This window comes from Epinephelus moara, chromosome 1 (assembly GCF_006386435.1).
Source record: "Epinephelus moara isolate mb chromosome 1, YSFRI_EMoa_1.0, whole genome shotgun sequence".
In the NCBI taxonomy this organism is placed as follows: Eukaryota; Metazoa; Chordata; class Actinopteri; order Perciformes; family Serranidae; genus Epinephelus; species Epinephelus moara.
In genome coordinates, this window is record NC_065506.1 from 32,316,632 (window position 1) to 32,337,709 (window position 21,078).

Sequence of the window (21,078 nt, forward strand, 5' to 3'; positions counted from 1 at the left end):
AAAGTATGCCTTGTATATGTCTGTATGTTTGTTGTTCTTTAAAGAACTGTGTTATCAACCTTTTCTGTCTCTGATTGTCAGCGTGGGCCACTAGTTAAGCACTTTGTATTTTTTTACGCTTAGAAAATCATGGAAACATAGAAACAACATAGTAAATATGACGCAACTAACAGCTCCTCTGTGGTTCACTGGCTAAAGGAAAACAAACAGTTGAAACAGTTAAATTGAGACAGGAAATGTTTGTGTGTGTCCTGTGAAAACGTTTCACCACTTTGACGCCCAAGACGAGGTGTGAATACACTGGAAGAAAAGAACATACCAAGAAATTCAGATTCTTGGTATTTTAGCTGTGGTTACACACTGAAATGCTGGTATCAACGAGTCGTGTTAATAGATTTTGAGACACAGGATGCAAACTGGATACATTCTGGGTTTTTTAATCACTGCCGTTTTCTTGGAGGGATGCTGTGTGGGAAACCATCGAAGGAAAAAAACAGGTATTTCACTCAAAGACAAATCGTGTTTCAGTTTTACAGCAGAAAAATTGTGCTGTTTGATTTGTGTTTAAACGGATGCATGCGTGTAAACACTCGTGTCCCAGACCTTGTAGTCAGAAAATGAAACCAAATCACAACTCTCTCTAGTTCTTCAGCAGGTTACACACCGGCGCTACAAAGCTGTGAAGGGCGAAATCTTTATGATACCGTGCATAGAATCTGTGAACCAGCACCTAACTGCAAGTACTGGAGAAGGCAAAGAAGGAAATGAAGCCCTGTCCTTCGTCTGTGGAAAGAAGTTTACTGCTGAAGCAAAACATACTGGAAACTACGCATACAGGTAAATAATCATGTTTTTATTCACAAATCGAAAGCATCTGACTAAACCTAGACATATTTATGCACCTGAAATGAATGTCTTCAAAACAGGTTGTGTAATCAAACAGTACAATTATGTTTTTTCTTTATGATATTGCATAGGAGGAAAATAACGTGACTTTAAAATATTAGTGTTTTCATTCAGGAATTTTGAACCATAGATTTACATTTTCTCTCTTAAAACAACACTCACATGGTCATATGTACATTTAAGCAATAATAATGACAATGATGACATTTAAAAGTAAAATGATCAGGTATGCTGTGGTTTGGTGCTTGTCACACATTTGTTGTCTGTGTACTGTAATGCGATGCCAAATGCAGCTTTCCCTTCAGTAAAGTGACTGGCTGTTTTTGGAATGATTTAAAGAATACGCTTATCTGTTGCCAGGAAAATGAACTGATGATTTGCTGCACACTTTGTATTATTAACAAAGGCTACATACAAGGCTACAGTCTAAGCAAACTCACAATTTTTTGTCAAAATCGAGTTGCGTGGCTTTTTAGGCTGTGCAGTTTTTAACCACCAGTAGCGCTATGGAGTGATGACTTTATGAGTGGGTTCCAAGTGGCAACTACAGAGGTAGTCTCGCGTGACCAGCCTCCCTTACTTCAGAATGGGAGTCTGGGGACATTCGACTTTCGTTTTGTAATAGAAATGGGCGGGGATATCCAGACCACGTGACGGCGTTAAAAAAAAAATTTAAAAAAAATAGGTGCGGCACGTGTGTTACATGTAACAGAGACGTTGCAGCGCTGCAATATATCTGAATGAAATTAAATCATATCCATTTTAATCTCTTCTTGCGATGCACTGAACACTTCCTTTTCTGTTGTACTACGGACAACAGTTCGAGGAACAATTAAGTACAGAAGTACATGGATTTGGATCCAATCTGCCGCTGCCGCTGGGAGCCAGCGCTAGTTCTATTACAACTTTCCTATGGGAATGTCTACAGACGACAGAGTCAGCCAGCGTGCTGACGTCATCGGCGTCTGTGTAAGAGACTACTACAGAGGCTGAAAGATAAAGCCAATGTCCAAGTGCCAAAAACTGCCACTAAAGGCTGGATCCCAAAGTGAGGTAATCCCCATGAACCCTCGTGTTAAAATGCCCAACTTTACAGCAGAAATAAAAATGTAGAAACATGCTGTAAAATAAACTTGCCTTGCTTTATAGTCATCAGTAGCAACTTTAAAAATCTTTACTGGAAATCATAATTTTGTTGTGTATACCGCATGTGATTGAACTTCAGGTCTTTGCTGTCCAGTGGCAGCAACTTGTTCGTCAGTCTACAGGTGATGGAGCCAAACAGTCTGAGATGCTACGAGCCAAAGGAGAGCAATGAAATACTGAACGCGAGTGCAGGTGGGGTCATCTCGTGCCCAAGTATCAACTGTAGTGACAACGCAGATGCCATCTGGTTCAAGGTAAAGTGCACACACAAGCAGGATTATCCATCTCACAGTGGAAACATAAATTACAGTTAAGACTCAGAACAAGTGTGTTTCCCTTACAGGGTAATGAAGCTGTGTCTGAGCAGCGCAGAGCCATCTGCCAGATGAAGGGACAGTTACATCTCTGCGAAGTCAGATACAGTGATAAAGGTGTATATTTCTGTGATAGAGAGATAGTTGAGCAAGGAATCACATGGACATTCAGGAGGGCTGTTAACGTCACAGTTGAACGTAAGTGCTGTGTGTGTGTGTGTGTGTGTGTGTGTGTGTGTGTGTGTGTGGTAGAGTTTAAGCATATGGGGAGTGGAAAAAAACAAAACACATGCACACCAGTACCTTTAGCACGTACTTCCCTGCCTAACTTACACTTCATCTAACCTAGCTGACCTAGTTAGAGTTAGGCACAGGTATGGTGTTTAGTGAAGCTACAATGGTCAGGTGAGCTGCAATATCCAGCAATGTGTGGCACTACAGCTAACCCTAAGAAAATAGTGGGAAAAACTATTTTTATTCATCAAAGTAATGCTTGCAGGAAATATATAAATACAATGAGGGATGTCTACACCTCAAACTACGGGATACCCTATGATACAGTATAATCCACCATTTGAATTTTCATTTCAAACATGATTGGTGGCACGCTGGTGCAGTGGTTAGCATTGTCACCTCACAGCAAGAGGGTTCCTGGTTCGAACTCAGGGTGGGGTACATCATCTCCCCGTGTCAGCGTGGGTTTTCTCCAGGTACTCCAGCTTCCTCCCACAGTCCAAAGACATGCATGTTAATTGGTGACTCTGAATTGTCCGTAGGTGTGAATGTGAGCGTGAATGGTTGTCTGTCTCTATGTGCCAACCCTGTGATAGTCTGATGACCTGTCCAGAGTGCTCCAGCCCCCCCTCAACTCTCAACAGGATGATTGATTTTCCGTAACTGATTGATGAATGACTTCTGGTTCAGTTGGAACACATTTTTATACAGGTCTGTAAGAACTTTAAAAAGCAACACAAAGTACAAAAAACAACAACGAAATAAGCTTTTGCAGAGCAATCCAACATATCACGTACCTCTGAGAAATGTTTTTTCACACATTTTCACACATAATCTGGGTTTGAATACACCATGCTCTCATTCCTCACTGTGAGAAAACTCTGAACACTCAACCTTTAAATTGATTCATATCTGACTGATAAACCAAAAACTTATCAGCCTCAGCTGATCGTTGTGTTTAGTGCTGATTAGAAAATGTTTGGGGTATCATGCCATTGTTCCAACAGCCCATTATTCTGAAACCCCAAATGTTCCATTGGACCAAACACCTATTTCTAACAGCCCATTATTTAAAGCCCATTGCTCCGAAAGTCCATTGAAACATTCTCCTTGTATTTACAAGGAGGTTTTCAGGCTTGGGATTATGTGCAGGGATTTCTCCAGACTCTCTGAATCTTTTGACCACATTCTGGATTTTAGATGTTTAAATCCCTAAATTCTTTGTAATTGTGTGTTGAACAACACTTTTGTTGAACTGTTTGACTGTTTGCCCATGCAGTTTTTCACAAAGTGTCCATCCTTGCTTGTAAACAACTGAGCCTTTCGAGGATGCCCCTTTCATACCCCAAAATGATACTTAAATCTGTTGCAAATTAACCGATTATGTCCCTACTTCTTTGGAATGTGTTGCAGGCATTAAATAAGTGTAGATTTACAAAAATGATAAAGTTTATCAGTCTGAATATTAAATTTTTCTCGTCTTTGGATTGTATTCTGTTGAATACAGGTCAAAAATGATTTGCAAATCATTGCATTCTTTTATTATTTACAGCATCCTAACTTTTTTTGGATTCATCACCTGAAGTCAGTCGGCCCTGCAGCGATACGTTTTTTTCCTACTATGGCGAAGGGATGATCCACCCTACTCTGCCTCTGATTAGCTTACCCTGATATTCTTACCCTAACCCTGATACCAGTCTCAATTCGCATGCCTAAACCAAACCAACCCAACCAGCCATCTTCCAATGAGCCTCTGGAAGAATGGCCGTTTGTTTTTGGGATAATGCCGCACAAATGGGCTTCCGAACCAGTGGAACATTCTTCAGACTATTGGGGTTTCAGAAGTTTCCGAACAATGGGCAGTCCTCATGTTAGCATGCTAAAATGCTAAACTAAAACACTAAATATAGTAAACATTATACCTTCTCAGCATCAGCATGTTAGCATTGTTAATATGAACATAGCATGACATTAGCATTTATCTCAAAGCTCTGCTGTCCCCGAATGCAGCCTAACTGAGCTGTTAACATAGCTGAAATGAAATACACCTCAACACACCTTCTCACTCCTTTTAATATATGTTTTTCATTTAATTATGATTCAGTAAACACATACATAAAAAAATATGTGTGGTATTTCACTGTATTTCTTTGATGTGATTTCATTTAGATGTTTCAAATCTCTCAGAGCTCTGATCTGGCTTATACAGAATGTGTGTTTCTCAGACACACAGTACAGTGGACAGATTTAAATACAGAACTGTGTGACTTTATTTCCCATACCCAAACAGCTGACCCACCAAGTGACCCTCCCAGGATTCACAGTAGCAACAGGACAGCGGCAGTGGAGCTCGGTATGTGTGTCCAGATGTGCTAATCCCGTGGCTATCAGGGTTAACAACTTGTTCAGATGTTTTAGATGGTTGTCACAAGAGGTCAACACTTTTACCAAACATCCTAAAGGTTCTATTATAATGGCCATATTTTTGTTTTCGTTGTAGGTCGGAGTCATACTCTGGTGTGTATTGTATATTTTCCTTTTGAGAGGGCATTTTCGCGGGAGGTGCAGTGGTACATGAATTATGGTGGCAACATGGAGAATATGACTCTACTGCCGATGGAGAAGCAAAAGTGAGTCACTGCAGACCCATAGCAATGTCTTTTTTATGCAGCACCAACATTTCCTGGTTAGATTTTGTAAAATTGTAGACATGATCATTCACCTTGGCTTGCATTATAAGTGTTCATTGGGAAATAAGAGAGCTGAAATTCTTTCCCTGATTCAGACAGAAAATCGTGACACATGAAGAGTATGAAGTCATAAGAAGAGCCATCATAAAAGTGGTGAAACGAGAACACTTGAACAACACATATACCTGCATTGCCAGCAATGTTGTCGGAAGCTGCAGGATCACTATCAAGCTCGAGGAGAAAATTAAAGGTGCTGTTGTTTATATTGTCACTGTCATGTCTTTATTGTGTTCATGATGTATTTTGTCATAACATTGTTATGTTCCAGCTCAAATGAATGTCATTGCTCATGCTGTTCATCCAAGAGGTCAAAAATGTAACCAATCCAGCGAGGTCAGTGGTAACACATCCATAAGGCAATTTATTACTGAAGCCATTTTAAAGATCATGTCAGTGTCTCAGCAACTTGACCTTTTGCTAAGCTCCGCCCCTTTGTGATGGTCCGACAATTAAGCTTCCAGAGTAAGCATGGAGCCCGCACTGTAACTGCATTCCCTGTAGAATTATTATATTGTTGGAAAAAGTAAACAGTGATTCCAGAGAGAAGCAGACAGAGGGGTCTACAGTCTGTGTTTGAAGGATATATCCAGGATGTCAAACTGACTCAGCAGCAACAACAGGTTAAAAAGACAAAGATAGTTAGAAGCTAAAGCCGAACTATAGGCTACAGATCACAGTGTAAAAGTGAACCACCACATCACTGCTGATCGCCACAGAAGACAATGAATATAAAAGGAAACTTTGCTGATATTGAACCAGCTGTGTGGCATCACAGTGTGTGCAGATGAACCGTGTTTGGCTTCGCCCTCGTGCCGCTGCCAGGCAGGGATCTCTGGGGGAAGTCAAATAACTTTCACCTGCGCACAATGTGATGACACACAGCTGGTTGAATATCAGCAAAGTTTCCCTGCTTCCCTTCACTGGTTCCTGTACAGCAGGGTCGGTCTTTGTTTCACTGTTATAATCATTAAAAAAGCAAAAGCAGCATGTGTATACATTCAGTAGGCTATATCTTCAGTAGCTAGCTAACGTTAGCTAACCCTACACTTTTCAGGGTTTGACTTTGGTTTTGGAACAGGGAAGAAACGTATATCTTTTTCCAACCTCTCCAGGTAACGAGTATCATTAATACACGATGTGCCCCAGGCACAACATTTAGCTCCAAATCCACAAAACCAGCCTGAAAATGAAGGAAATCTGAAACAACTGCATTAGAGTCAATGAAGCACAGCTGTGTTGTTGTTGGACCCTGGTCTGAGTTTCCTGATGCTACGTTATGACTGGCCAGTCTGCGTCAGGCAAAGTTAGAAACTAGCAATGAGGAAGGTGGTGGACATGGAGTGAATGTGAATCCTGGACTTATAGTCATCAGGTGGACTCAAACAGGACTGTATATGAATGCTATGTTGCTCTGTTTTTGCTGGGTGTGTAACCAAATAACAATTTGAGAATAAGTTCACCATATCAACTTTATAAGGTAGTAAAATCTGTGTTTACAGCTCATTTATGCTGCCCCAAAGTCAATTATTGCTGATTTTATAACATAAGACAATCCAATGTGCATTTTTCTCTCTCTGGGTTTCAGAAAAATGGCCGTCTCTGGTTGGGTATCCCATTGTGTCCTTGTTGCTGGTAGCTGGACTGGGAATCGTTTTGCATGTGAAATGGCTTGAAGTACAGCTTATCTACAGATCCCACTTCCAACATAGAAAACATGATGGAGGTCAGAATGCACATGCCTTTACACACAATATACTGTAGAGTGGCAAACGGCAAATATATTCCTCTGTTATAATTTCCCACCAACAGTAATAATAATAATAATAATAATAACATGATAGTTCGGCTGTACTAGATATTTGATATATTCAGTAGATTTATTTTTTTACGACTCTATTTTACAACAAGCCGACATCGGGCGAGAGGCAGGGTACACCCTGGACAGGCCGCCAGACTATCGCAGGGCTGACACATAGAGAGAGACAACCATTCACGCTCACAACTCTAATATCTTTAAACTGATATTTGTTTGTTGTTAAATGTTTAATTATCTTGTACTTTGTATTTTAATGTATTTTACTCTGTAAGGTGACCTTGAGTGTCATGAAAGGTGCCCAGAAATAAAATGTATTATTACTATTAAAACCAGAACAATCACAGTCCCAAAAACGCCATTTCTAGAGAACTTGCTAAAATATCTAAAATTAACCATCATCCTTTTCCTTTTTTCTTAACATATTTCATCTAGGTGCAGTGTCATTACTAGTTCGGCTTTACTAGATATTAGATATATTCAGCAGATATATCTTTTTACAACCCTGCTGCGTTAGTTAGCAAACATTAGCTTACCTGTCCAGAAGGAAAGTGACAACCTCTGCGTGGCTTTTTAGCCCTTTTTCTGCCTTCAGCTGACACCAACGATCAAAAGCTGAACGGATGTTGATTCTGGTTTTGCTTCTCTGTTGGTCACCTAGAATTTGCGACGGATAGCGCTGGGACGACGCCATATCTCTGCAGCTATCACAATCTGGCAACCCTGAGCTCCCCCTCGTAACCAACGTAACCAAATCAAAATATTGACATATTTTGGACCGGTCAAAATTTCTAAAACAATTATTTCTCTACTGTACCGGTAATTATTTTTTTCAGGAAAATATAGACTTTAATTCTACACCTTTCTAGACATTGTATGGATGTATTTTTTATTTTATTTTTTAATATTCGTTTTGATTAAACAGCCATACATATGACCTTTAACCGAGATGACAATCTCACCACTCACTAATCTTATGCCTTAATCAAAGTGTTAGCACAGCTGCATGTATAATCTATTTCAATTTCTAATGTTTTGGTTTCAAAATTGTCTTTCGCATTCCCCACCACCACCAATCAGATGAGAAAGGGTTTGACGTGTTTCTGTCGTATGTGTGGAGCCCTCCCTCAAAACCGGTGGAGGGAGTTTTGACCCTTTCCTACCAGAAAGGACCTGACACTGATGAGGAAGGTAGGGCAGAATGTTCAGGTGATATCAGGATTCAATTCTCAGGGAACTATAAGTTAATTAACAATTGCTTTTAATGGCAGCACGTTTATCCAGCATGGACCTGCTGAGCACCGAGGAGGGTAAAGCCAGCCAGGGGCCACTGGAAGTGCTGCTACCCAGAGTGTTAGAGGACCAGTGGGGCTACCGCCTCTGTCTGCCAGAGAGGGACATGCTCCCTGGAGGAGGTCAGAGGATTGACTCTGTGTGTGTGTGTGTGTGTGTGTGTGTGGACTGAAAATGTTGCTGATGGTTTCCACTTTGTATTGCAGCATACACAAACGACGTGGTCCTTGCAATACAGAGAAGCCAAATGCTCATCTGTCTCCTGTCGGCTGACTACCTCTCCAACAGCAATGCTGTGTTTGAACTGGAGTCAGGAGTCCAGGTAGGCAGACGTTAGAACAAGAGCTAAAGACTACAACTTCTAACTTCCACGTCCCATTACTACTGGGAAATGTATCTGAAATTGGTCCAGTATTGAAAGAGACCGTTGCAGCCAGCAGCCACGAAAACCACCGCAGTGTAATTCCTGCGGGCAATTATGCACCATCAATGTACATCCACTAACAGTTCTTGCTTTTGCACATTTGCATTCTGGCTCAGATTATTTGAAGTGCCTGACAATAGTACAAAAAAGGTCCCATCGGGAAATGAAACATTTTCCCTCGCCACTTGCTGATACAGTCTGTTTGTCAATGTGTTTTCACATTGTCAATATCAGCTAAACAGTCAGCCATGACTTAATAAGCTTTCAGATACAAAGCTATCTGTACACAACAAACTCTTCCTGGCACTTTTCTCTCCAACTCTCACTTATGTTTCCACTGTTGTTTTTTTCCTGCAACAAGTCACATCTTTCGACATTTCAGAACAAGATTTGGTTACGCACAAAAACAAACAGTCCGGATTGAGCCAAAGGGAAAGAAATACATTTAATTTCTCTGTAGGATCCTCTCTGTAATGTTGTCACACACTTGTAACAGCAATCTCAGCCTGTCAGGAGGAACAACAAGCACTTTTAATTAAAGTAAATTGATGGTGCACAACTACACTGGGGGTTACACTGCAGCACTCTCCCTCAATACTGGATCTATTTCAAAGAGTCCAGGGTAAAACAAACAAACAAAAGTTTTCCAGATTGCATTTGCTTTACTGCCAACCACTTTCCTAACATTACTTTAACCTTTCCCATTATTGTTCTCCTTTCCTGCCAGTCACTTTTTTTTCCATTTTGTTTATTGCAAGAAATTACTGTCTTCTTGGCTTGAGTTCCCAGCAACATAAATCCTGAATGAACTTCTAACATAACCTCATTGGTTTCATTTTATCAATTAAGTGGCATTAATTGACACCAGTAGGTGTTTGGGTGGTAGGAAAATCCATCTGTGGTTTTCTTTGATGATAAATCCCCTTTAGATGGTTTTTTTTTTTTTTTTAACCAACATCTTTACAGTTCATTCAGAAAAACACAATTCATTACTGATTTTTCTTCTCGGTCCATATCTTTAGGCTTTGCTGCAAAAAACTCCCCTCAAACTCCTCCTAATATGGACCAGTAGAGCCTCAGCCTCCCTCATCCAGCCAGAACCACCGCTGCCTACACTGGTCCAAAGGGCCCTGAGGGTTCTACCCAGTCTGGATTGGACCGCAGGCAAACCAGCCAGAGCCACCAGCCATTTCTGGAGGTCTTTGAGGAAGGCCATGCCCGATCAGAGAGTGAAGCTGGTTTCACTCACGCAGGACCGATGAAAACAAGTCTCATTTTTACTTGTATGGAGAAAAGTGAGTCACACTTTATGCCACACTCAGGGCCCAGTCGTGGTCTGTGCTCTGATTTTTGACTTCCATTTGAATGAAAATTAAAATGTTTCAGTTAAAAAAGTGCAAAATTATCAATTACCTATTCGCTTTACAAGAATTATGACTGTATCAGATAAAGGGTTTCTTCTTGTTCACTGATTAACAGGCTGTTTGTATATTAAGTGCTGAGGTGTGGTTCATCATGTAATGTCACAGCAGACATGTCAGCAATAAACATTTGACACAATACAAATCATCCAAAAACTTTATTTGGCTGACTTACAATATGTGGGGGAACTGTCTGATAAAACATGTTGTAGCAGTGGATATTAACGTGATTCATTTGGGGAAGCACAACGGTCAGGTAACCCACAGAAACTCGAGTTTATAGATTTGTATGTGGGATCAAAAGGGAGTTTCCAAAAAGTGTCAGGCACAGGGGGAGTCACTGAGGTACCACATTTATCTGAAATGTAGGCATATTTCTGCAGTGTGGGCTTTCTGATGTAAAAATAGATCATAAAAGTACCTAATCATTGCCAACCTGTATTTTAACCCCTTGGAAATTATTCAATATGAGTGTTACCAGCCCCTGGTATACATTTGACAGGTGTCAAATAAAAACACATTAGCAGTCCTTCCACTGTGAACATAAAAAAGATCACAGCCACATTTTTTTTGCCAGTTTCAGTGAAGCAGACAGAAATACAAATTAAATCCAGAACTACTGGCACAAACCTCAAACTAACATAAAACAAAATAAACTGCCAGTGACGTGGCACAGCTGGTGAAAACAAAGGGTTGTACATTGATTTTGAGAAAATGAAAAAAAAAAAAACAACTAACCCATCCACACGCCTAGTCTTAGCCACGCACACGCACACGCGCGCGCACACACACACACACACACACACACACACACACACACACACACACACAGTAACATAACTCTCAAACACCCTTCGTGGATTTAAAAAATAAAACATCACAATTCTATGTACATTTTTACACAAAGATTTGACAAGCGACACTAAGGGCTTGCTCGGGACAAAACCCAACCAGCTTCAGATAGGAACAAGTATGTCACAAAAGGGGCATGAGGGCTCTAAGATGCTAGATTAGCTCATTAGCCAGCAGAAACAACTGTTGCAAAATTTACACAGTTTAAACAATATTCTGGCTAATTCGTTTGTCCCATATCTCCATCACCCCACTATGCACCTCTCATCACAGAGTGTTGACACACTGGTACCTCTCCTCTTAGTTAGCATCAGCCGGTAGTGGTCAGAAACTTAAACGTGATTTCATTTACAGAGCATCATATTAGGCTTAAAGTATTCTTCATCTCATGTTAACAACGCAGAGAACTTGTCAAAACCAAGGCTGCAGTGAGGAATCATTTGAGCCTTCTTAGATATCCCTGACATGCTTTGAACTATGTAAAATTATCTATTAGTGGCAAAAACTGTGGTAGTGATTTACAGTTTGTCTGCCTGGGCCTTCATCTTCCTCTCCCAAAGTTTTTGATGATCAGAGAAACCCTGCTTGCCCTTGTTGAAGGAATTGGGTCCCGCAGATGTCGGCGTCTCCCTAAAAAGACAGCAGATGAATCATTTCACAAATAACTAAATGTACCATTTGATTTAAAAGAGTTAAAAAGAAGAAGCTGAGCAAACAATTATTATTACACCATATGTATTTGAGTATATACCTGCCAATATTCTTCATCCTCATCTTTGCTTCTGGAGGCATCTCCTCAGGTTCACTCTGCATGGAAAATGAAGGTAAAGTCAGCCTCTTCATATTTGTTGTTAAGGGATTTTTACAACTATGACATCACTGTGTGTGTGTGTGTGTGTGTGTGTGTGTTTGTGTGCGTGTGCGTGCGCACACACTTACATCATCATCTTCATTAAAAACAGATGCCAGCCCTGCCTTTTTCGGAGGAACTATTGGTGCAGGCTCTTTGGGTTTCTAGAAGAGATTGTGGACACAAGATTTAGAGAAATGGAAGAGCATCACACTTCTTCACTCCATGCATCAAGGGCAAATGACCCGCTGGTTAAACTCTTCAAATGTGAGGATGTGCAGCTTTGACTTAATTGATTTATAAATTAATTATATCAATCGATAACTAATTGTTCAAACAGTCTGTGTTCACGCTGTTATTGTGCATTGCTACACACTCACTGTTGCTCCAAGTTTGATAGATATGGGGTTGGACTTCTTCCCCATCTGACCGCTCATGCTAAAGCCTATCTTGGAGACTTTGCGGGGTGCAGGTGGATCCGCTGAGGACTCGTCCTCATCTTCAGGTGTGAGATGCTGGGATGTGCGTTTGACTGCGGCCCCTTCTCCTCCCACATTGCTACAAGAGACAGGCTTAGTTTTCACTCTGCCTTCCTCCTCCTGCGGCCCTGCTTGAGGCAAGACAACTCACCAAGGTGAACAACTGTTTTCTGGGAACTGGGGAATAATAATAAAAAGCTATCACCTTTACCTGTGTGGCTAACGTTACATTTAACTTAACCAAATATAACCTGAGCTCTTACCATTTTTCTACCACTTAACTTACTGCTTTAAATGTCCACCTGGGGACAGTGTGTAGAAACCACCTACATTATCAGGGGTTAAGTGCACACGTGAATAGTTACAGTGCACAAGATAAAAGCAGACAATTTAAATTGTGTTAAGCTATTTGCACACTAGCTAGGCTAACGCCAGGTTAGCAAGCTAACAAGAGACATGTCTGCTGCAGGCAAATCTTTGCTTTATTAACTAACTAACGTTTGCTTTCGCAGTAATTTTAGCCAAGTAGTTACACCCTGTGCCGTTTCCATAGCCAAACAGGAAACGTTTATATAACGTAAACTGGTACTTCGCATTAGCATTAGCTAGCCAATGATGCTGTAGCTAACATTAAGTTAGCTCAGTGAAGTTTTACGAACGGGCCTCTGTGTAACATTAGCCGGGGTCAGTTTTAATGGATAGGTAGCAAATCGAGCTAAGACTAAACACTGCTTGTTTTTCAACCACATTTTAGACGTTCAAACAGCACAAATATCACCTCCGTCGTCGGTGCCACCTCTCCTGATATGCTCGTAATCCGCCATGATTTCTCCTCTGAAACCTGCCAGCTCATGCCGCTAGTCTTCTTCAGGCGCTGTGTGCCAAACACGCTGCGAAGAAGAAGAAGAAGAAGAAGAAGAAGAAGAAGAATGATGTTTTTTTTTTTGTTTTTTTTTGTTTTTTTTAAAGATCAATATTGGCAGGTCTCTTTTTCTGATTATATAATATTAATAATAATAATATGTATTATATACTAATGGGTCAAAGATCGAGAACATCAAACAACTGGGGCTGATTTTCAGTCCAAGAAAGAAAAGTTATTAGAATAACGCGTAGGCCTACACCAAATTGACAGGAAGTCGACTCTGGAATAAGCCTGGAAAATCTGCCCTGACTCTGTTTTGTGTCTGTAGAGCCAGAGATTTCAGTTTCAGCTATCAAGTTATTTCAGTCAAAGTGTTACATGTAGGTTATGTTCCAGAGTTATTCATCAGTTATGTTTATCAGGGGTCCTGCACATGCAGGTCCCGTAAGACAAATCAGATGTCAAGGAAATAAAGCAGTGTAGGCTAATCATCAGTGTCAGGGCAGTGAAGCTATAAAATTGATGGAAGGTTTCTGTGCAATTTTATATTTCCAGAGACTTATTTAATATAAGCCAGTATACAGAAGGGGCCAGATCAGATAATGGGATAGTACCTAGAGGCCAGCTGCTTCTCACATTAAATGGGTTATTAAAGAAAAAAACACAGACAAATGACACAAATTCAACTGTTTGACCTGTCAGTGAAAATGTAGGCCTGTTTAACCTTACCTCGCGCCTGAGAGCAGCTGCCTTCACTCTGACCATTTCTGCTACACAGCAGGAAATGTTTGCTGTTAGGTAACTGTTCTGTTTGCTTCTTCACCTTCTGTTTATCAAAACAATTCCACCTGTGCAGTGCCTATTGGATGCACGTCTACAGGCTGTAGGATAGTCCTACCATTGTGAGGTGAAGGGAAAAAATACAAAGTAATCTTGCTTGATATATTGTGTGAAGGGCCACATGTAGTATATTTTGAAAGTCAAGCTGAGGGCCTTTTAAAATTGGTCCGTGGACCACAGTTCGCCCCTGGGTAGGACTCTGGACATGCCTGACATAAGCAAATCAGGGAAAGAAGTTGTCATTTTCAACTAAAACATTAAAAAGCACACTTAAGATTATAGGTACAGTAATGCTCCAATGAAAAGCCTTGTTCCAATTAAACACCCAGTCCCTTTTACTAGCCCTGTGTAGCTATTTGACAAATAAAGGCCTGTCTCAATTAGACACCTGGTCTGGTTGCCAAGCAGTTCATTTTTTCATAAGTTCTTTGGATGTATAACATCAAGTTGTTGACTAATAACTTGTGCTAGTTAGCTGCTTAGATTGTGCATACAAATATAAATGTTTAAACTTTTATCAATATGGAGATGCTACACATATTTAGCTTGGTTGAGTTAATTTTACTAAAACCATGAGCACCAATGAAGATCACAATTAATTCAGATTTACCGGCATGACAAAAAAACAACAACACAGTGACTACCTTCCTCTGAAGCTGTCATTAAACCACTGATCAAAAGATTAAAACGTGTTTTTCATAAAAAATTAATCCAAATTATGAATATTGTTTTGATAGGATAAAGTGGTGTTGTGTCAGTGTGCCAGGTACTGTAATCCACAGGTGCTGTGACACAAGTGTCATAATATAAGACATAATTAATATGTTAATTCGAAGCCTAATTTTTATAGTAATATAAGTAATAATAATAAGTAATATTTACTTATTTATTGTTGCACTCTCTGTTTCTTACCACTGGCCTCCACTTGTCTGTTAATTGTTGGTGTGACATGTAATGGCTGAATGTTGGCTGGTTATGAATGTAGACGCGGATGTGCTGCAAATGAATTGCCTTTCAGGGACCAATAAAGTTGTCTGAATCTGAATCTGATTAAACAATTTGATTGTATTTCCGCCTTTACTGAGCAATAGTTGTGTGTAAAAGAAATTAAAGGCCTGTCCCATGTAGACGCCTGTCCCTGATATAAGCCTGTTGAGTTCAGTGATTTAAGCAATTAATAGCCGGGGCTATTAATTGAAGTTTTACGGTAAGTGTCCAACTGGTTTTGTGAGCATTAATTGAGGAGTCTGTTGCTTGTATTAAGTATGAACAGGAAAGGCAATGTGTGAAAGAAGACCTCGGAAAGGCTTTAATTAGTATAAAAACATTAATGTACCTGTCAAGTGGACTAAGCGATGCCATTTTCTTTGATTGTATATTATACATATGTGATTTTATCAAAGAAACAGGGTTAATGGTTCGGGTTTAACCTCTGAACTACACCCATAGGCTGAGGGTGGCGCTGTTGCACTGTATAGGCTTGTTGCAAACCGTCGAAGAAAACAAGAAGAAGAGGAAGATGGAGAACTATGACAGTAAGCTAATTTGGTAAACAGACAGCTAGCTGGTAAGAATAAAGGTGTAAAGCCACCAATTATAGCATAGGTGTGTTATGTTTAGCTGTTCATTGTGTCAGTAGTCAGTAAAAATTAGACTGCGGTTGTGGCTAACGCGTAAAATCTACGTTAACGTCGCCTTTTTGGTTGTTGTAGCCCTGAAGTTGCTAAGCTAACGTTAGATGTTGATGTGCTGTGTTAGCTAACAGTAAACGTTTGTTGACATACTGTCAGTTAGCTGTTTTACCATATGTTTCTCTACAAAGGACATCTTGCAGTTTACTTTCAGTAATACATGTTTTAGCTGACAGCGCATGATTTTATGTATTCTTCTGGCTGTTCGTCTCAAATAACTTTCTTTGTCACATTTCCCCCAGGCCCTTAAAAGCTTGGCGTTAAACAATGTACCAGTCAAGATGGGGCAGACCCTTTGCATTTGCTCCCGTGGCTCCGTCACCATTGATAACAAAAAATATTACTTTGTCCAGAAACTAGACGAAGGGTAAGAAAACGTGTTGACATTGTTTGTTTTAAACACCACTTAACTCTACCTTTTAAGGTAAAGTGTAGTGGTGTTTTATATTTGCTTGTCACAAGTCCCTTAAAAAGACGAAAATCAATCGATCCTACAAGCCAAAGCCTCATTTAGCTTATTGCTCTGATTGTTGTCCAAAAACCACAGTACTCAGTCTCACTATTCCTGCGGGTGACATCTTCCTTCATTAGCATCAGCATGGGCAGTGTACACCGATCAGCCAAAACATTAAAACCAGCTAACGTAAAATAAGCTAACGCACTGGTGCCAGGCACCAAGGGACACCCTCCAGAGGTCCTGTGTCCATGCCTTAACAGGTCAGAGCCGAGTCCAGTCCAAGGAGCACCCACTGTGGATTGGGGGTACCTCTGGGGTACCAGCACATCTCTCAAATGTTCGATCAGGTTGGGATCCAGGGTATTTGGAGGTCAGGTCGACGCCTTGAGCTCTTTGTCCCTTTCCTCGGGTTGTGCCTGAGCAGTTTTTTGGTGTGGCATGGTGCATTGCCCTGTTGGGGGGCCACTGAACATCGATAAGTGCCGTTGCCATGAGGGGGTTTGTTTTGTCTGCAACGGTGTTCAGGTGGGTGGAGCACGTCAAATAGTATCCACATAAATGCCAGGACCCAAGGTTTCCCAGCAGAACGTTGCACTGTAACAAGACGATCAGTGTTATTCACTTCACCCACCAGTGGTTTTAATGTTTTGGCTGATCGATGTATATTACCTTCAGTAAATCCTACATATACTGTCCTTCGGCAATAAATACAAACTAACACACCAAACTTCATTTGAAAATAATCCCCATAGAATACACTGTTTATTCTTCTCTGAGAAACGTCTCTGAAAGGTGTTGTCCTTGGCTGCTATGGGGTAATATTTAGCCTTTGAAAAACCTTATAACTTTATATTTGTGACCTCTTTCCAAAGATTGATGCCTTCAGTAAAAACAAATGGGCTTGTGTCTGAGAGTCACAGACAAGCAAGGGGAGGTCAGACAGTATTGAGACACTGACAAATACATTGTTGATTTTGGTCTTTTTGTGGGACTTGTTGACAGTATCAGAAATCTGGAATAGCACTGGCCTTATTCTTTGAAGTCAAATTTGGATTCATATGCTCCTCCCGAATTCTAATCTCTCTGTGTCCTCGTTTTAGGGGGTTCAGTTATGTTGATCTGATAGAGGGGGCAAAGGATGGGCGCTTCTACGCCCTGAAGAGGATTCTATGCCATGATCGTGAAGGCCGTCAGGAGGCTCAGACAGAGGTGGAGATGCATCAGATGTTTAATCACCCCAATGTCTTGAGCCTGGTTGCACACGCCTTTGTTGATCGTGGAGGCAAGACTGAAGCCTGGCTACTTCTGCCCTATATTAGAGTAAGTTGCTGCAACAGTTAGTATGACAAGACTAACCCTGAGGGAAATGATCTGATTCCGATAACTTGGTGTGTTTGTGTGAACAGAAAGGCAGCCTGTGGTCTGTTCTGGAGAAGCTAAGGGACAAGGGGAGCTTAATGCCTGAAAAACAGATTTTGCAAATCTTGCGTGGCATCTGTGCTGGACTCAAGGCCATTCATGAAAAAGGCTATGCACACAGGTAATACATCTCCACATACACACACATACGTCAAATATTTACATGCATAGGATCAGTGTAAAGACTCTTGTGCTGGCTTGGAGTGCCACACTAGTGTCTGATTTCTGGACATTTGCACACCCTGCACTGTGATTAAAAAGCAGGAACAGATGTGCCAGGACTAAACTATTTATAAACTATTCAGTAATTATAATTTTTTGTGGATTCATGGGGGGAAGAGGGTGGCGGAGTTTGAGCCATTTTCAACCTATGAAATGCAGGTTTAAAAAAAAAAAAAAAAAAAAAATTCAGGTACGGAATGTCAATAATAACAACATTGAAGTTTCATTACAGTACATTCATATCATCTAGTTCCACACCTCAAAAAACACATTTAAGTGTGCAGCACCTGTTTAGTATTGATACAATGAGCTCACCTATCTTAGCTCACTAGAATGGTTGACACCAGACACCATACAGATAAGAATAATTAGCATTTTATGGTTTTGGATGAGAATTTATAGCTTTGCTCTGAGTCTGTTTTACTGAGAATGGAGGATGTGCCTTTTTCCAGAAGCAGTGGATGCTGCTAAGCCAGCACCAGCATATCTGCAGGCTAGTTTAGGTCTTGCCTCATGAAGTTATCCAAAAAAGAAATACCTGATAATTTTATTACATTTTTTATTGGCACTAAATCTCTCTAACAGGGAGACATAATCATGAAAAAACGCTTAGAGTCTAAATATGGATTACTCATAGTGCTCAAAATGGACCTCCAGACAATGAACTCTGGCACTAAGCCTAATTTCTGCCAAATGAATCCTGCACATTGTTAAAAAAGGGGGAAAAGAACTGTTGTCAGTTAAAGGTTTTGCAGCCCTTTGCCACATTGTGCGTTTTATCAATCAAGTCAAAATGGCATGATTTGTAAACCATAATGCAGAATTACATTCAGTTTGATTCATTTGATGGTTTTGGGTAGGGCTGGGCGATATGGCCTAAAACAAAAAAACATATCCGATTCATGATTTAAATCGATTTTTTTCCCCCCTACTTAAAATCAATTTTCAGAAAATATTTGTGGCCTTGTAGCAAGTACCTGGGGCCCACTCTGAACTACAGGCAGATTTTAAAGAGAAACTCAATTTTCATTAAAACAAATCGACCTAAACTACAAATTTGAATTAATCGATAAAATCGATTTATCGCCCAGCCCTAGTTTTCAGTAAAAACAATCTGTGTGGAATGTGCAAAAAATGTGGATACTTAATCTATTATATCAAACCATCTTTTAATAGTCATATTATCCCTTACTCACTTTTCAAAATGGCAGCTTTTTTTTGTTCTTTTTTTATACCAACCCAATTGCAGACTTCTGAACACTATGTGTGCTGAATGTTATGTGTCTGTTGTAATTCAACAGAGATCTGAAGCCCACAAATGTGCTTCTGGATGAGGATGACAGGCCTCTTCTGATGGACCTTGGCTCTATGAACCGTGCCAGGATTGAGGTAAGGGCACATTCTGTTCTTCATGTAACATCACAACTAAGACGCTGTGTGGTTTATGAGATGGGACTCTCAGTGTATAATAACAGAGTTCAGTGCCAGTGTCCATTTTTATAACATGATATGTGTTATCTACAAAAAAGGGGGTTTTAAGATTAAGACAAAGCGATCCAAACAAGATAAGACAAATGGCCTGCAATATCGGGTGATGTCTAACCACCAAATACTGTAAAAGAGAAATGCATATGTAGCCATGACACTCTCTCTGGCTCCTACTTTCAAGTCCACTGCCAGTGATTAACACCTCAGTACAACTAGATTACAATATGACCATAATTTTTTAGCTCTGTAGATTATTTCAATCAAATATTTTAAAATAACCGTACTGTGCTTGATGGCATTTGATTATTTTTGTGATTTATTTGGAACTTCCATATAAAAAACCCACAACTCCCTCACATGAGACAACACTTGCTGTACTTGTAAGCTGTATTTACAACTTTACTCTCTTCTTCCATGTCAGCCCAAATCATGTTATCTTGCAAGGCAGTTTGATTTGCCAGATAACACAACAATCACAAGATCACGCAAGAATCCAGCCCATATTTGCTACATAGCCTGCACTGAATAGCTCCCATGGTTGAAATGGTATTGCCTCTCTCTTGGTTGACACCTTTCTAACATTACATGGTATACATACCGTCATATCACCCAAGCCAAGTTGCAACACATCAGGTCCTTGTGGGTTTTACTAGATAGCAGAGTAACATTTTTAATGCTAATGAACGGCATTAAAATACCATGCTTCACATCTTTAAAATGTATTTTGATTTTCAGCTGTGTATGTTGTTAAAGGCCTGTCCTCTGAACATCAGGTCCTCTAAATGATCCACACTATTTCAGGTTAGAGGAACCAGAGAAGCCATGACCATACAGGACTGGGCAGCGCAGCGGTGCACCATTTCCTACAGGGCTCCTGAACTCTTCAATGTAGAGAGCCACTGCATTATAGATGAGCGCACTGACATCTGGGTAAAGCCTTGTCTTCTTTATCTTTTGTGTGTTGTGCATTTTGTGACATCACTTGACCAGTTGATTGACATCATTTAGCATCTGAAACCAAGCACTAACGTTACTGTGGATCATTCATTGACTACTTATTTTCTTGTCTTTGATGTCTCCCATTCTCCTCCAGTCACTTGGCTGTGTGCTTTACTGTATGATGATGTTGGAGGGGCCGTATGACATGGTATTTCAGAAGGGGGACAGTGTTGCCCTGGCTGTCCAGAATCCAGTGACCATCCCACAGTCTTGCAGGTCAGTCTTCAAACTAGAAAACAATCTTACAGTGTAACATGAGGAAAGTTTCCTGACAATGTGTTAGTTTCTGTTACTGCTCTGGATAGTGGTAGATCCCACCATTTTTTCCATTGGTTAGTGTGTGTATCAGATGTTAAAGGGCCAGTGTGTAATATTTGGCATGGTTTATTGTCAATCTCAATCTGAATCTGAATCTGAATATTCTACCCATTAATATGTTCATATAAGTGTATAATCGCTATAATCTGAATATTCTACCCATTAATATGTTCATATAAGTGTATAATCGCTATAAAATAAAATTCGTTTGGTTTTCGTAGCCTTATAATTATGCTTTTATATATATATATATATATATATATATATATATAGCAAGGGCCTTGCTTTAGAGAGGTC

The 21,078-nt window shown here is 40.2% G+C and overlaps 3 protein-coding genes across 6 annotated transcripts in view; 2 read left to right on the forward strand and 1 right to left on the reverse strand.

Moving 5' to 3' along the window:
* Positions 1-374: 374 nt before the first annotated feature.
* LOC126391998 (interleukin-18 receptor accessory protein-like) lies at positions 375-11,132 on the forward strand. 2 transcript variants are annotated; one of them, XM_050047080.1, is made up of 12 exons: positions 375-497; positions 645-837; positions 2,132-2,306; positions 2,396-2,564; positions 4,891-4,953; positions 5,101-5,230; positions 5,386-5,540; positions 6,936-7,073; positions 8,244-8,354; positions 8,435-8,578; positions 8,663-8,778; positions 9,903-11,132. In XM_050047080.1, the coding sequence occupies exons 1-12, from the start codon at positions 410-412 to the stop codon at positions 10,140-10,142; spliced, it is 1,722 nt and encodes a 573-aa protein (XP_049903037.1). In that variant the 5' UTR covers positions 375-409; the 3' UTR covers positions 10,143-11,132. The 2 variants fall into 2 exon arrangements, with proteins under 2 accessions (XP_049903037.1, XP_049903046.1); XM_050047089.1 differs by having other exon boundaries at positions 2,147-2,306.
* Positions 10,445-13,365, reverse strand: LOC126392009 (PEST proteolytic signal-containing nuclear protein-like). The gene is given in 6 exon segments (XM_050047100.1): positions 10,445-11,783; positions 11,905-11,960; positions 12,093-12,167; positions 12,384-12,610; positions 13,261-13,311; positions 13,314-13,365. Coding segments are annotated over 6 exon segments (543 nt in total). The 5' UTR covers positions 13,336-13,365; the 3' UTR covers positions 10,445-11,671.
* Positions 13,366-15,669: 2,304 nt separating this feature from the next.
* Positions 15,670-21,078, forward strand: part of stk16 (serine/threonine kinase 16) — an 8,382-nt gene continuing 2,973 nt past the window's right edge. Inside the window, exons 1-7 of one of the 3 annotated variants that reach the window (XM_050046831.1) lie at positions 15,670-15,754; positions 16,121-16,245; positions 17,436-17,655; positions 17,742-17,875; positions 19,278-19,365; positions 20,266-20,394; positions 20,558-20,679. In XM_050046831.1, coding sequence (XP_049902788.1) covers positions 16,160-16,245; positions 17,436-17,655; positions 17,742-17,875; positions 19,278-19,365; positions 20,266-20,394; positions 20,558-20,679 — 779 coding nt within the window. In that variant the 5' untranslated portion in view covers positions 15,670-15,754; positions 16,121-16,159. The remainder of the gene's footprint in view (positions 15,755-16,120; positions 16,246-17,435; positions 17,656-17,741; positions 17,876-19,277; positions 19,366-20,265; positions 20,395-20,557; positions 20,680-21,078) is intronic. The other 2 variants (XM_050046825.1, XM_050046839.1) reach the window with 2 other exon arrangements.

Bases quoted from the DNA above. Each gene is read 5' to 3' on its own strand.
- LOC126391998 (XM_050047080.1), top strand. From the start codon at position 410: ATGCAAACTGGATACATTCTGGGTTTTTTAATCACTGCCGTTTTCTTG. The intron at 498-644 runs GTATTTCACTCA...AACTCTCTCTAG, and splicing joins CCATCGAAGGAAAAAAACAG to TTCTTCAGCAGGTTACACAC. The intron at 838-2,131 runs GTAAATAATCAT...ATTGAACTTCAG, and splicing joins ACTGGAAACTACGCATACAG to GTCTTTGCTGTCCAGTGGCA.